This window comes from Mesoplodon mirus, assembly GCF_964341445.2.
Source record: "Mesoplodon mirus genome assembly, chromosome: 4".
NCBI lineage: Eukaryota > Metazoa > Chordata > Mammalia > Artiodactyla > Ziphiidae > Mesoplodon > Mesoplodon mirus.
The window spans coordinates 40,437,627-40,453,706 of record NC_138979.1 but is presented as its reverse complement, the minus strand read 5'-3'; the positions used below and the strand labels follow the sequence as shown (position 1 = coordinate 40,453,706).

The window sequence follows — 16,080 nt, the reverse complement described above, 5'->3', positions numbered from 1 at the left end:
TTTCACAGCACTCAAAGGCAGATGCATCAATCCTTCCAGGGGCTGGAAACGTGAGGAGAATGACAAGGGGCCGGATGTAGGTGCCAAACAGATTCTCCCCGCCCCACCCCCCGGCTCCTGCCCACTCCACTGCCTGGCTCTCTGAAGCAAGCACTGTCCCAGCCTTTCGCCGGACCTGGGCCCCTTTCTCGGCAGTGGGGTTTACCTGGGACTTCCTAGAGGCCCAGGAAGTGGGAGCTAGAATCTAGAGAAGGCGGGTTGAGAAATAGACGACCCAGAGGGGCAGACCTTATAAGACCTGCAAAGAATGAAGCCTCCTGCCGTTGGAACCCTGCTGTGCCCACATGTGCAGACAACACGGGGGATGTCTGACACCTCCCTTAACTTTCCAATAGCCTGAATGTCGGGGGTGCGGCCAAGGAGACTTTCCAATGATGGAAAGACAGGAGGCAGGGCCTTGACAGGGTTCAGATTTCAGCTTTTAATTCTGTGGTTCTTTAAATCCAGAAAGTCCAGTTCTTGAAGTTCAGAGGAGAGATGACACATCTCTTTCAAATTTAGGAAGGAACTTGAGCATGGTTTACAAGATGGATGTAGTCCACTGTCGCCATGGTTTTGTGTTTTGCTGTCGCTGTTGTTTGTTCAGTGTTTACCTGTAGGCGCCATTGTTGACCCCCCAAAGCATCAGGACTATACTTTCTAGAAAGGACAAATTAGAAAATCGTCTTGAGGGGGAGGAAAGGAGGAAGGCATGGAGCAGATGGTCAGGGGATGTGTGAGGTGTCCCAGAGGCCCCTGGTTCGGTGTTCTTTCCTTGCTGAGCCTGTCGATGAGATCTGCCCATGCACATATGCAGAGCTTGGAGCTAACACACCTGTGCAGATGATCACCTGTGCAGCAGTGATTGGCACCCCAGCTCCTCCAGTCCCAACGTGAAGATTGTCTCTGTGCATCGTCAAGGTCTTCTGCTCCCAGAAGTCGGAGCTGAAGAAGCATGGGCCACAGCCTGCGTCTAAGGGAAGTCTCAATTGCATTCATAATACTTAAGATTTTCTGAGTTGTTGTTACAGTCTTATGGTTTGTGTATCAGCAGCTTCTCTGTGCATTAGAGAAGAGGTTATCTCTCTGTAGATATAGATAGATAGATAGTTAGATATATAAATATATATATATATTATATATATATATATTATATATATATATATATATAATACATATATATATATATATATATATATATATATATATATATATGCCAAACTGCCTTACAGGGTTTTTATTCTTTCTTTTTTTTTCAGTGTTGTATGTGTAGCAGGCACTTGAGTTTATATGAAGATGTTTGCTTCAGTCAAGGATGGAAGAAAAGAGTCTGTGCAGTGGAAAAGAAGGGGTGTGAGGCCGGGAGAGAAGAGGCAACAGAATATGAATTCACGACCACTGGCCACCACTAGCCAAGGATGTCCAAGTAGATGGGGGTGGCTTTCCCCAGAGCATGGAGGATTTTGTAGATCTCCTTGATGTTTAGCCGCTGCTGCGGTTCCCTCTGCCAGCACCCCAGCATGACATCGTACACCTCTTTGGGGCAGACTCGGGGCCTCTCCAAAACACGACCTTGGGTGATGCACTCAATGACCTGAAAAAGGGAGGAGAACAGGGAAGTTATCACCAAAGCTCAGCCTTGGCCCTGTGGCTCAGGCGCAGCAGAAGGCAATGACTTCACTGATGAGCTTCAGTGCAGAGGCGGGGTACCCTCCTGAGGCTGGGCTGGAGACCAGAGTTGCACGTCTGTCCTGTGCATGGGTTCCAAGGGCCATGATCCAGCACTGGCTGGTCCAGCCCACTGCTGCCCTCTATTCTCCATCTCTTAGGCCAGGCGTCCAACTCCCAGACACTCTTCCTTCCACTTCTCTCTTCCTCTCTAGTCCTGAGTCTTATCTAGATGACTGAGCTGCATTCATTTCCCACTTGGCAGTGGGGATTGGCATCTGACCTGTCCCACCCCCTCTTAGGAGCCTGCATGATTTTGAAACCCCCTTGAAGGAGCTCTGCCCCTCCGTGGCTCCCACTTCCTGTCAAGCTCCCCTCCCAGGCACAGCCTCGGTGCACACGTGAGGCTTACCTCTAAGCCATTACACATGTCCCTTCCTCAGTGAGGCGCATCCTCCCTTGCTCTTTGCACTAAACCATGTATCCCGTTTCTTGAAAAGTCCTTAACACTAGGACTAACCACCTGATTCACCACTGCCCAGCTGGGTGTCCAGAGAAAGTCAATTAACCTCATAGGATCTCAGCATCCTCACCTGTAAGATGGGGATCAAATGTCTCCCTTGACCACCTCCTAAGACTGCTGTAAGGACCACATGAGGCCAGGGAAAGGGATTGTATGAGCCACTGTACCAAACGGGAGGCCATAGGGAGGCGTAGGAAGGAAGCAAATAACATACAGGTGGACCATCCCCAGCTGGCCCTTCAGGACCACGCCTGTAATTTGCAGTTCAATTCCAATTCCTCAAAAAGATTTCTTTGCTGACACTGTGAATTTTCAGTCTTACAGTTCTCAGGTTATTTTAACTTCTGCCTAACTCTCCCACTGTAACCTTGGGTAACGTATGTACCCCGAACCACAGTTTCCTCATTTTGAAGACAGACCGTGATGATAAAATCACACAGAATTTTCTCTAGTAGAGTATGTGAAAAATGTTATTTCCTCTCTTTGCCCCCATTAATCTGTATATAGTTTTTATCTCCCTAGGCTGCCCCCAACAGCGCCTTGTCTGGAGTGTGGGCTCATGTCACTCTGACTCTGAGATGGCTTGTCAAACAATCACTGTGTTAGCACTTTCCTGGTCCTGGTCACCCCAGAGTCTGCAAAGGCCCACTAGGCTCTGTTCTTTGCTAGCCTGAAAGGTCTCCAGCTGCTCCTGTTCCCTGTTTTTATTTGAACCCTGTCTCCACCTTCCATTATGTTCACCTCCATGAAAAGGGGTCCAGTTCAAACTGCAGTGGCCGCTGCCTAGTGCTAAGATCAAAAGCACTGAAGGGTGGTGTCTCCTCCAATGTGGGGCTCTCCAGTTTGTCAATTTCAATAGAGAAACTCATTATCAGTGACTGTCAGGACTTCACTGCAGGGGTTGGTAGAGTGGAAGAGGTGGCTGGGAGTAGGAAGCCCATCTTCAAGGCCAGTGCCTTACCAAGCAGTGTCAGAGATGACCACAAGAGCCCCGTTAGCTACTCTAAGCCAGTTTAGGTATCCAGGACAGATCATCTGCTGAGACCAATAGAACCCTCAGCCCAGATTCCCCTCTTTACTAGGGCAACCAAACTACATAGGGGCTGTGATCAGGGTGCCTTGTGTGCCTGAGTGCATGCAAATGTGCCAGCGTGTGTACACAAGCATGTGTATATATGCATGCATGCATGTGTATGTGTGTGTATGTTTACCACTACCCCCTACTCAGGAAAACAATAATTTTTTAAAGCATCACAACAGATGAGTTCTGATATACACACTTACATTTTTTTTAAAGGTTGTCAAAATATTTTGTCCTATTTTGGGAAATGTGGTCAGGACCCATTCAGTTTGCAAATGATGAGATGTTACAAATGTAATAAAATGCCTTCTTTTCAGTCTTTGACATTTACTTAATTAAACGGTCAGGGTATAGGAAAGCAAAAATGAACATAACTTCCAAGAAGAGAGACACTTTCTGGAATATTCAGATAGGATTCTAATATTAAAAGGTCCTCATGTTCATGTTTTCCCAGAAAACAGAAGACCATAAACTGCAATCTTTTATAGGTCTGCTGGGTTGGGAAACCAAGCCCTTTACTGTCTACTAACTGGACTGAGTTCCCTGGGACGACACAATGTCACTGAGAAGCATCTTGCTTTGGACCACGGCCCAAGCCTTCTCCGGGCCGATGCTTTCACCTCTGGCCAGTCCATTCCAGAACCCCAAGGAGCGCCCCTTCCTTTGTCCTGAATTTCAACAAGTGTTTGTGTGAAAAGTACTGAGTTAATATAGGCTAATGTGCTTAGGAAAATGCCTGGCACTAAATGTTAGCTATTATTAAATTTGATGACTAGCATTTTTTATTAATATTGTAAATCAAAAGTATAAAATACATAATGTGTGTATTATTACATTTACTGTTATGATTCATCTTATTCCTGGAAGTCCACACACAGCTCTATCAGTAACATGAAATTTGCCTTCCCAGTTCACCTTCCTGCACATCTCTGGGCCTGGTCTACCTAAAGCCTTTGGGGACCCAGATGACTTGGGCATAGTAGGTGTTTCCACAAGATGGCACAATTGAAAAACTCATAGTTGTTTATTGTTTTCACTTTCTGTCTTAGTGAAACATTTGTGATTTTTAAGTGTAGCAGAGCAAACAGAACCGTGACTTGCATCTCAATTTCGACATCTAATTTCATGCTCTCTTGACAATCACAGCACATTTCCTACAGCTATAATTTTTTTCTACCAAGAAGGTCTCTCCTTCTGCTTCTGCCAGCATTTGCTCTGCTGGCTCCAAACCCCACCTAATGTTTTACACACTCTAAGTGCTGGCCTGAGATGTCTCTTATCAGTCTTCTTCCAAATCAAGGTTCCCATCTGTCCCCTTTCTGTACCTCTGTGTTTGAGAGCTGGAACCATGGCTGTTTTCCATAGGTGAAGATCTCCCAGAGAATCACCCCAAAGCTCCACACATCGCTTTCCGTAGTGAACTTCCGGTACATGATGCTTTCAGGGGGCATCCAACGAATGGGGAGCATGGTGTGTCCTCCCACCTAAAAGGGGTCGAGACAGAAGCACACACAGTGACCAGATTGCCAGAATCAGTCACATCAGTCTGCACTCTTCATAGGCAGATGCCCTCTTGATGCATCTTATTCTAAGATAGCCAAATGTGGTGCAACTTTTGTGATGGGTGTGGGGGGCCAGTGGAGATTAAGCCTACGATACTGCAGGCAGCTAGAGTAGCAATTAGAGATAACACCTAAGGGAAGGTACATTCCTTGGCATGGAATATAAAGAAAGATTACAAGATGACTTGAAGTGGGAGAGAAGATTTCAGAATCTGGTACTACAATCAAATCTAACCTTGAGAGGGAGTCCAGAGGGAAGCCACGGAATCACTGAGCAAGGCTACCAAGTATCAGAGTATTTGCAGATATTAGGTTAGACTCCTTGGCCAAGGAGGTTAAAGCACAGCATAGTCCATGTGCATCTAATCTGTATTATTACTATGACTTTAGCTTTATCTGACAATCTTGAATTTCTCACTGTTACTTAGAACTCAGTGTTCTGAGTGAAGGGGATAGGGAAGTTCAAAAGTATGAAAGACCACATACTAATGAGAAATCAGGTGGACCAGAAGAGAATTCACAAGCGTTCTTAGCAAGATCTCAAAGGCCAGTAAGGAAAGTGCTTTTTTAAAATAGCTCGAGGAGGACATCAGCCACCTGTGGGTTTACAGATCTGACAGCCAAGGGCAAGAGGAAGTGACTGACATTCAGGGTACACTTTCCTGAGAAAAAACATTAGGGAAATCCTCACTGCCCAGGAGGTTAGACATATTATTAGCATAAGTGGAAGAAAATTCACAGCATGTTTTAGAACTCAGGAACTAACTGTATCATTCATAAATAGAGCATCAGAAATTGGAACTTCTGGCTAATACATGAAACTTGTTAGAAAACTGCTTTCGACTGATAGAAGAAGCTCTCTATAAATGTCCTGATGAACTATTGGTATTAATCAAAGTTCTCATTTTTATGATGGGCCAGTTGGAGGAATTATAATCATAAACACTTAAGAAAGAATGACTTGTTGGCAATGGGCAACCTTGTTTCTAAAAAAAAAAAAAGAGATCGTGTTTGCCTTATCCACTTGAAGTATTTTAGAAGATAAATGATAATATGGATTTGCAGAAGTTGTTTTCAACCTGGGATTTTATAATCAAGGTAGCTCTGTATCAAATGTAAAGACAAATGAAGGTGTTTCTTTCAGACAAACAGACTCAGAAAGTTTATCACTCATAGCCTTTGAGAAAAACAAAGAAGAAAAAATTAATTGAGGATGTACTCCAGAAAAACGGAAAAAGAATCTAAAATATACAGTGACTTGGAATATAACAAACAGTACAAAGCAAATAAGCCACAAAAAACAAAATTTAAATCTAAATAATGGTCACTAATGTGGTAGTAAAATGTAATATAATTACTAATAAATGATTCCTGTAAAATAGAGGCATAAAGTAAATAATAATAGTAATAATACAAATAGTACTATCTCTGCTATTATTAACAATATTCTGGAATGAAATGTCCAGATAATTTCAACAATAAGTGCACAGATGAGTAGGTAGGGAAATAATCAAAAGCCTGATAAGGGCTCTGTCTTTTAGAAGGAAGGGCAAGGGAGCTTACAGAAAGTCATCAGTTGTTGATTATAACAGTTTAAATTTAAATGTGCTTGCTAAAATTTTAAAGTAGCTTCTAAAAGAATAGAAATAGTACATATAGCTTCCAAACCAGTTTCAAGAAAATAGAACCAAAAATCTCTAACCAATACCAAAAAGACTACAAAAAGGGGGAGGGATAATAGTGAATAGCAAAAAATGAAAAAGAAGTTTAAATAATATCACTATAAACAATAAGAATTAATGGGTTATATATGATACCTCTTAAATAAGAGAAACATTTATGTTAAAAAATCAAGATGCATGTTATCTGGAAAAGACATATTTAAAAGGAAATAACAGAAAATACTGAAAATTTTGAAAGAATTTTGAAAATACTGAAACTTTTGAAAGAATACAAAAATATAACAAACAGTAAAAAAATTGAATATACAATGTGTATAATATTCACTATACATAATAATATATTACAATATATAATTGAATATATAATATATATTGAATAGATAATATTCAATATGTGTAATATACATTGAAAATATAATTCATATATAGTATATTGAATATATGTCATATATTAAATATAGAACATATCAAAATTGAATGCATATATGAAAAAATTTCAGAAAGCCAAGAACTAAATGGATACAAAGTGGTCTATATTATATTTGAAGATGGTAAAATTCGCCATTATGAAAATTATGAAATTTTTTGCTCCAATTAAGATAGCAACAAAAATGTATAACAAGTAAAACAGGTTATAAATAAAGGAAAACAAAGCTACAATTACAGTGGAAAATTAAAACACTTATTTTGCAAGATGACAGATCAAGAAGACAACAAAAATAAAGATACATTTAAAAAATAAAAATGAGTTTTAATTGATATATATGAGTGATGCATGTATATTTCAGCCTCCTGAAAAAGTTGCATATTATTTTCAATTATCTAAAAGGCGTTTATAAAAACTAATCACATATTATCCTCACAGGAACTCTGAAATTCCAAGAGAAGAAACAAAGTAAACATAAGGTAAAAATAAAAGAAGAAAAGCCATTCTTTCAAAAGATGCCCAAAATTACCAACACTCTTTACTGATTAAAAGCCCTAATTCATTAGTAATAAAAGGTAACTTCCTGTATTTAATATACTAAATATCATATTTACTGATAAAACATTGAAAGTATAGAAGGTATCTTCTATTACTGATTTTATGCAATACTTTTCAGGTGGCCCTAGCCACTACAATAAAGCAGGAATAAAAACAAGGTAAAAATACTGAAAAGGAGGAGTCAAAACACCATTGTTCGCATATGATATGACAGTTCAAGACAATTAGCTAAAAAGCAATTAGAACCATTATATGATTTAGTAAGCTACCCAGACATGAAATGAATATACAAAAATCAGACTATTCTCATGCACTAGTAAAATGACTTCAAAATTCAATAGAAAATAAACATGCTCGTACATTAGCAACAACAATAAAATGTTTAAGATTCCTAGGTATAGCCTTAGCAGAAAATATACAAGGTCTATGTAAAGAAAAGTATTGAAAAACATAAAAGAAGATCTGAATACATGGAAAGATTGTCTTTTCCTTAGATAGGAAGACTCAATATCATGAACCTCTCATTCTTCCCTAAAATTAATCTAAAAATTCAACACAATCTAAATAAAACCCTCAATGGAATGATATATGAAAACTGACAATATGATACCAAAATTCATCGAGAGGAGTAAATATTTGATTAAAATAAACTAAGATATACTTGAGATAGAACAACAAGGGATATTTGCTGTATCAGATAGCATAACATATTATCAAACTACAGGAATGAACACACTGTGTTACTGGCATAGGAATAGACAATTTCACTGATCAATGGAACAAAATAGAGTCCAGAAGCAGACCCATGTATCAATACTGGAATTTAATATATGAAATGATAGGTTAGTAATCAGTGTTGGGACAATGAACTATTCATTTAAAAAGTACACTTAGATACCTACCTCACACCATATACAAAAATCATTTCCAGATGGATTAAAGAGCTAAACATAAAAAACAAAACAATAAGCATATTAGAAGAAAACTTAGAAAAGTATTTGGATAACCTCAGGAGAGGAAGGCCTTCCTAAATAAGACACATGTTCAAGGAGCCATAAAGGACAGAATTCAGAGACACCACTGGTATAAAATTCAATACTTTTGCATGGCAAAATACAAAATAAGCATAGTTAAAAGACAAATGACAGAGAAAATATTTGCAATATATGTAACAAGGAATTAAAATCCATATATTATAAAGTGCTTCCTTAAATTAGTTAAGAATAAGAAATCCAACAGAGAAACGAATCAAGGGTAAGAGTAGATGATTCACAAAACAGCTACAAATGGCCACAAACACGTGAAGAAATGTCAATTAAAACAATAAAAGACACATTTTTTTTAATATTATGTGGGGGAAATGAAGAGACTGGTATTATCCAGTGCATGAGAGGTCCTGAGGAAGAGTTATTCCTTGCTAAGACTGGGGTAGCCTTTTTTGAGGGCAGCCTGGCAGAATCTGTCCACACTAAAGATGTTAAGTGTCTTTTAATCCAGCAATTTCACTTCTAGAAGTCTTGGAAAAATACTTGCTCATGTAAGTAAAAATACTTCGTTGAAGATATTTTATTTCATTGTTTTTAAGGGCAGCAATTTGTTCATCATGAAATGTATATGCAGCAGTTAAAAAGAATACAGTGGAGTTATGTAGAGTGATATGTCAATACGTCTAGGATATAGTAATTGAAAATGCAAAACATTAAAAATATATATTAGCATTCTCATTTATGTAAAAATGTGTATGCATAAGCAAATATATTAAAAGGCAATAATGTAGTATATAACTCTGTAAATGCATAGAAAATGTCCAGAAATATAGCCATTAAACCAGTGGTTTTCTCTAGAAAGGAAAGTGAGAGTGAGAACCGACTAAAGAGAAAATTCCATTTTTTTTTACTATAGTATGTATTTCTATGCTGTTTGTAATTTTATCATAATCGTGTGCCACATTTGAAAATTTTAAACAATAAAAGAAAAAAATACACATATAACTAAAGGAAAACCAGTGGACCTAATTTATTTACATTCTAAATCAAAATATTACTTTTGAGGAAAAATTGGGTTTTTGATAGAATCTAGTGGAATGGTTTATTGTACCTGGTTTCTTGAATAATAAGAAAAAGAGGTTAGGAATATGGGAACATTTTTCTTGATGAAAAATGGTAAATAACAGATTTCTCCAAATTGATGCTGGTTGTTTGCCTCATTTGATGATTTTATACACAATCCGGAAGAGCCATTCCAAATTGAAATTTCCAAGTTTACCGTAAGAGAAATTTGAGTGTGCTGGTGTAAACTTTGATGAGCTTAAGCGTCTGGGCAGAAATTATCAGAAGGGTATTAACTGGCCACAGAGGTACCACTAATTTATCAAGATTTTCTCTGGGCGGCACCACCAATGTGGGTGAAGTTTATATGACATTCCTTCAGAAGTGGACTAAAACATTTCAAGTGAACTGTGATATAACAATGAAAAGTAATAAGTTGGAAGTCAGAAGCTTATTCTGATGTGACTTTTGACAAGCTCTTAATCTCTCTGAATTTCAGTTTCCTCATCTTCAACATAGGATTCAAGCAACGGCCGTATCTAAAGTGAGATGATGTATATAAAAACCAACGGAGCATCACTAAATACAAAAAATAATACACATAAAGTGCAATGACTGTGCCCTATGTGTAGTGAGCAGCAGAACAAACCTGATTTCCTAGATTGTCCATATTTCCCATAGATCCACCTAGACTACACTGACTTTCCTTCAGAGCTACCTGCATTCTTGTGTCCTTCTCCCACATTGGAGAGATACAGTCTGGGAAAGGTAGTGGTCAAATCCTTCCTTGGTAAAAAAAAATACTGACAAATATCCCCATGGTGAAACCTAGCCAGGCAAGCAATGGGCTGAAATAATAATCTTAATAAGAATAGTCCTGGGTTTCCCTGGTGGCGCAGTAGTTGAGAGTCCGCCTGCTGATGCAGGGGACACGGGTTTGTGCCCCGGTCCGGGAGGATCCCACATGCCACAGAGCGGCTGGGCCCGTGGGCCATGGCCGCTGAGCCTGAGCGTCCGGAGCCTGTGCTCCACAACGGGAGAGGCCACAGCAGTGAGAGGCCCGCGTGCCGCAAAACAAAAAACAAACAAAAAAAGGAATAGTCCTAATTAATGCACACTAAATATCAGCCACTGGATGTTACACACACCTCACATTTAATACTCTCTCTCGTCCTATGTGGTAGAATTCCCTAGTATCCCCATTTCACAGATGAAGATAAGGTAATTTGCCTAGGCACTGCCTGAGAAATTCTTGCTAATGATCCAAGCTCTCAATGAGATACATTAAGGAACTGAAAGCTGAGCCTTAAAATAGGAAATATATAGGAATAAGGCGAAAATTCCAAGAAATGAGTCTAAAAATAAAATAACTTCTTGGAGGTCTTCGGATTACACTACCTTGAGTAATACCTTCCATCACCTCTGTTATTGTGTATTCGGGTGCTGTCAGCCTGATCTGCCTTTACAAAGTTGCCTATTACCTAACGATGTCAGTGGCCGCTGATGATCATTGCCCAGATCCATTATTTCACTAGTGGCCTTAAAAGGGTGACATTCTAATTCTAGCATTCCCTCTGCATAGATTAGTTGGAAATCTTCTATGAATAAAAACTTTCCTTCAGGGTTTCCCTGGTGGCGCAGTGGTTGAGAGTCCGCCTGCCGATGCAGGGGACACGGGTTCGTGCCCTGGTCCAGGAAGATCCCACATGCTGCGGAGCGGCTGGGCCCGTGAGCCATGATCGCTAAGCCTGCGCGTCCGGAGCCTGTACTCCACAATGGGAGAGGCCACAGCAGTGAGAGGCCCGCGTACCGCAAAAAAAACAAAAAAAAAACAAAAAAAAACAAACTTTCCTTCACTAACTATTTGGTTACACTGATAACAGTTTATATTAGAAACTCCTTTGATTTACCAGTTCTCAGAATAATGAGTCCCTTCCGTAGCATCCTCCAAAGGTGACCAGTGAGAGAGGTTTGTTTTGTTTTAGTTTGGTTTTGAGAAGCATCATCAATTCTTTGTGCGCTTGTGCGTGTGTGTGTGTTAATACATTTGAAGTGTTTCCATCAATTATAATTGCTCTTTTTGATGTTCACTGTTCAATCTTTGGCCAGTAGCAGCCTCTTCAAGTTGGCACCTCTCACCAAACACCAATGGTCTTTGATAGCATCCTTGCTTTCGGACAAGAAAAAATATCCTAGGCTCATCTTGTCCATTTGCTGCCCTGGCCCTAGACTCAGTCATTTTTTCAAGGAACCCTGGATCCTTTTGGTGGACAATGGAATTTAGAGACCACACTATGGAAGCCAGGAATGCTCACTGCTGTTGGGTTGGTCAGAATTTCTGGGTCCTTATAATGGAAATAACTAGGAAAAACTTTTCTTTCGAAAGAAAATACTTCAGGAGTTTATATTGATTTTTCCAACTCAAATTTAGGATTACAGAGCTTTTACTTGACTTCGGTTTTATATCCATATTTTTTTTCTTATGCTGAAAATCTTGATTCTTACATTAGTAGTATTACTTACTTGCTTTATCCTAATATATATATTTCAAATTCAGTTCAAGTATCATTACTAACAACATGATTGCTGAAAGCTGTCTACAGTCTTTGCAGTTCTTTTCATCTTTAAGGTATACCTACTAGGGACATACCTAAAACATTGCTATGTTTTAAAGTCACGTGAAGTAATTCCTCTCTGAGTGACGAAGTCACCAACCTAATACACAGGTTTATCTGTTTCATTTTGCTTTTGATTTTTAAGAATTGCTTTGCTTTTTCTTTCCCATTCGACATAATGTTTTACAAAGATGCAAAAACCGTTACATGGTTTTAAAGTCAAACCAAAAAATCAAGGTACATGAAATCTAAGTCTAGTTCCATCTCTGTTCACTCTCCTCACCCTGATCTCCTCCTCCTCCAGAGGCAACCATTTTATGTTTGTTTTTAGTTTATTCTTTTATTGTTTGTAACATAAGAAAATATGGATTATATTCATTTTCCTCACTTTCATAAATGAAAGTAGGATACCATACCTGTTACATACTTTACTTTTTTTCCCCACTGGGGTTCTCTCATTCCTTTTATAGCTAGATAGAACTCCATGTGCATGATCACACCACAGTTTATCCAATCAATCCACTATTGATAAGACTGGGTTGTTTCCATTCTTTTGTTATTGTCAACAGGGAAATGCTCTCTTTACGTATAGCTCAGGTGGTTCTCACTCCCCCTAAAGGGTAATTGCCTAAAATTTCCATGGAGTGTAACAGGCAGAGATAGACTGCAGTGCCTACTGAAATGTTGTCAATAACATAACTTTGGAGATACATGAAGTCTTTCCAATGGGTACCCAGGCAAGGATAGTTTTGAAGGATTATGCAGATCCTCAACTCTCTTATGAATTTTTTCTAACACTGAGAACCCACTGTGGTCCAGCAATTTCCCTGCCAACTGTGCATGCACACACACACACACACACACACATGCCTGCCACTCTCAAAAGGAAAGACAAATCTCTCACTCACTCTAAATCTTAGGATAGAAAACCTACAGAGGACAAATGAATAAACTCTGTGAAAGGAACCTGAGTGTTTAAGTACTTGTTCATGTGTTTTATAGATGATAGGTCAAATTGCTCTGGTATTTAAAGTTCATTAGCATTAAAGGAGCGATGTATTTTTTTAATGTCAATATTTACAGCGCTGTGGAAATGACATACTTAAAAGTATGGTGACGATTTTAGATGGCAACTTAAAACATGCAAAGGGACATACATGGTTTTTCAAAATTCTTTTAGGGGCATTAAAGTTTGAAGATGACAGGTATAGAGCCCGGGCATCTAGAGTGTAAAGTTTAGAGTCTGCTAACTTCTATCTTTCCCCAAGGCTGTATGCCACCCATCCTCAGGCCTGCAGCTATATCCTGGGAGAGAATGTGAAAAGAGGAGAGCAAAAACTACAGCCTCACCTCCAGCCTCAGGTGCTTGCCTGAAATCCTCCAGCCTCATTTCTTTCATTCAAGCCTTCAGCTTTCACTCCCAGCCTTGCCCTGAGGGCCAGGAGTAAGTGGGATTGAAGGGTGGAAAAGCAGGGTGGCTGCAGAGGCTGCCAGGTTCCTTTTCCTTCTGGGGGCAGGATGCCCTGGGGCAGAGTGTTCCTGGTGGGAGGCAAACCTCTCCCCTCCCCCCCTTCACACAGCCATCCCTTCTGTTCGCAGCCTGCCTTTCCTTTTTTTTTTTTTCTTTTTTTTTTTATTAGTTTCTGCTTTATAACAAAGTGAATCAGTCATACATATACATCTGTTCCCACATCCCTTCCCTCATGCATCTTTCCTGAACAAGGAAATTGTCTTGCTTATTTCCATAGAATGATGCCAACTTCCCTGCAGTCAGAGGGAACCCACTGCTGTGGGTTAAAGAGAAACTCAGCTGAGCTCGAGAAGGCTCTCAGGTCTCTGCATCTAATTACACAGAAAAGGAGGCAGCTTCTTCAAAGGACATACAGAAGCCCGCTTCTCTCCCAGAAGTTCAAAATGTCTATCCTCACATAACTCTGACAAGGTATAAAGGAGACAAAGTGACCCATATATTCCAGATAAAGAAATAAGGACCCAGCAAAGGTGAACAAATACAGGGCATTATTGATACCAATGGAAGGATTCAAGCTTCCTCTGGAATCACTAATCTATATGGGCCATGTCAAAATCTGTTAAAGCAGATGAGAATGGCAGTTGCTTTCTGAAGAGTTATAGAAACTTTGCAATGTACATTAATGGTAAAATACCCTAATCAGGAGATTATCATAAAGATTGTCATTTATGGTGTCATTATTTTTTATTTATTCAATTTTGGGTTTTTTTTGCGGTACGCAGGCCTCTCGCTGTTGTGGCCTCTCCCGTTGTGGAGCACAGGCTCTGGACGCACAGGCCCAGCGGCCATGGCTCACGGGCCCAGCCGCTCCGTGGCATGTGGGATCCTCCTGGACCGGGGCACGAACCCGTGTCCCCTACATCGGCAGGCGGACTCTCAACCACTGCGCCACCAGGGAAGCCCTATTTATTCAATTTTAATCTCTCTTAATTGCATGTCTCAGCACATAGAAGAGTCTCCATATCCATTAAGGAAAATGAAAGGCTTAGCATATATGCTTTCTTCATCCCCTGGGAAGTCTCGTGGTTTCCCATATGCCCCAGTAGCTTTGCCTCTTACACCCAGCTCTGCTCGTCTGAGCAGCTCATCAGCCGGGCGGGGGGCAGTCACCTTGAACATGCCCCAGGTAGGAGTCCCAGCCACTAAACACAGTCTTTAAAATCACTGCCACTCTTATTCCCGAGGGTCTGGGGTTTTCACCCACACGGGCTGCATATCAGTATTAGCTACATCCAATACAGACACATACATCCATACATCGAGAAGGAGACTCTTTAGATGAACATATGTGCATGTCAATCACATGCATGTGAGTACAGTCATGGATACAAACACAGGTCTGTCGCTCATGCCCTGAACATATGAAGTTGGTGAAATCTCCCTCTGATACCTCTTGAAATAAATGACCTAAGTGTAGGAGGAAAGGCCCAAAGTTTTTTTTTTTTTGCTTTTTTTTTTCATTTTAACCATTTTTTAAAATTGGAGTATAGTTAATTTACAATGTTGTGTTAGTTTCAGGTGTATAGCAAAATGATTCAGTTATACACACACACACACACACACACACACACACATATATATATACACATACCTGTAGTTTTTCAGATTCTTTTCCGTTATAGATTATTACAAGATATTGAATATAATTTCCTGTGCTATACAGTAGGTCCTTGTTTACCTATTTTGTATATTGTAGTGTGTACACGTTAATCCCAAACTCCTAATTTATCTACCGGTCCCCTGCTAATCCCTTCGGTAACCATAAGTTTGTTTTGTGTGTCTGTGAGTCTGTTTCTGTTTTGTAAATAAGTCCATTTGTATCATTTTTTCAGATTCCACATAGAAGTGATATCATATGATATTTGTCTTTCTCTGTCTGACTTACTTCACTTAATATGATAATCTCCAGGTGCATCTATGTTGCTGCAAATGGCATTATTTCATTTTTTGTCATGGCTGAGTAATAGTCCATTGTATATATATATCAAAGTCCTTGCATCCTGTCTCCAAGATAGCAAAAATAAATGATTTCACTCTAAACCAGTTGGTTAGCTTTGCTGACAGTCTCAAAACTCGCCAGAATGGCAGAGCCCTCATTCCTGGAATTAACCTTCTCACTGCCCGCCCCACTCCAACTGCTGGGCTCTCCTAATAGCTCTGTCCCCACATATATGGGAGGCCCTCGGAGCCTTTGAAATGGCAGCCTGCCCTCAGGGAACTCTCTAAGTTCTAACTTCTCTCTCCTCCTCCTCTTCCCTTCTCCCCTCACTTCTCCAGTGTGGTCTTCTGAGTTGAGGATGCTGTATTTTCAACCAGCTTTTCACCTCCCTGCCCAGCTCTAAAATT

At 39.9% G+C, this 16,080-nt stretch overlaps 1 protein-coding gene across 3 annotated transcripts in view; it reads right to left on the bottom strand.

Moving 5' to 3' along the window:
* Window positions 1-1,447: 1,447 nt before the first annotated feature.
* The window catches only part of NTRK3 (neurotrophic receptor tyrosine kinase 3), a gene marked incomplete at its 3' end in the record, with an annotated part of 369,901 nt that continues 355,268 nt past the window's right edge, over window positions 1,448-16,080 (bottom strand). For 2 of the 3 annotated variants that reach the window (XM_082619631.1, XM_082619632.1), the window contains 2 exons: window positions 4,637-4,795; window positions 1,448-1,633 (listed from right to left, as the gene is read on the bottom strand). In XM_082619631.1, coding sequence (XP_082475757.1) covers window positions 1,448-1,633; window positions 4,637-4,795 — 345 coding nt within the window. Of the gene's footprint in view, window positions 1,634-4,636; window positions 4,796-8,442; window positions 8,485-16,080 lie in introns of all 3 variants that reach the window. The other variant, XM_082619630.1, reaches the window with a different exon arrangement.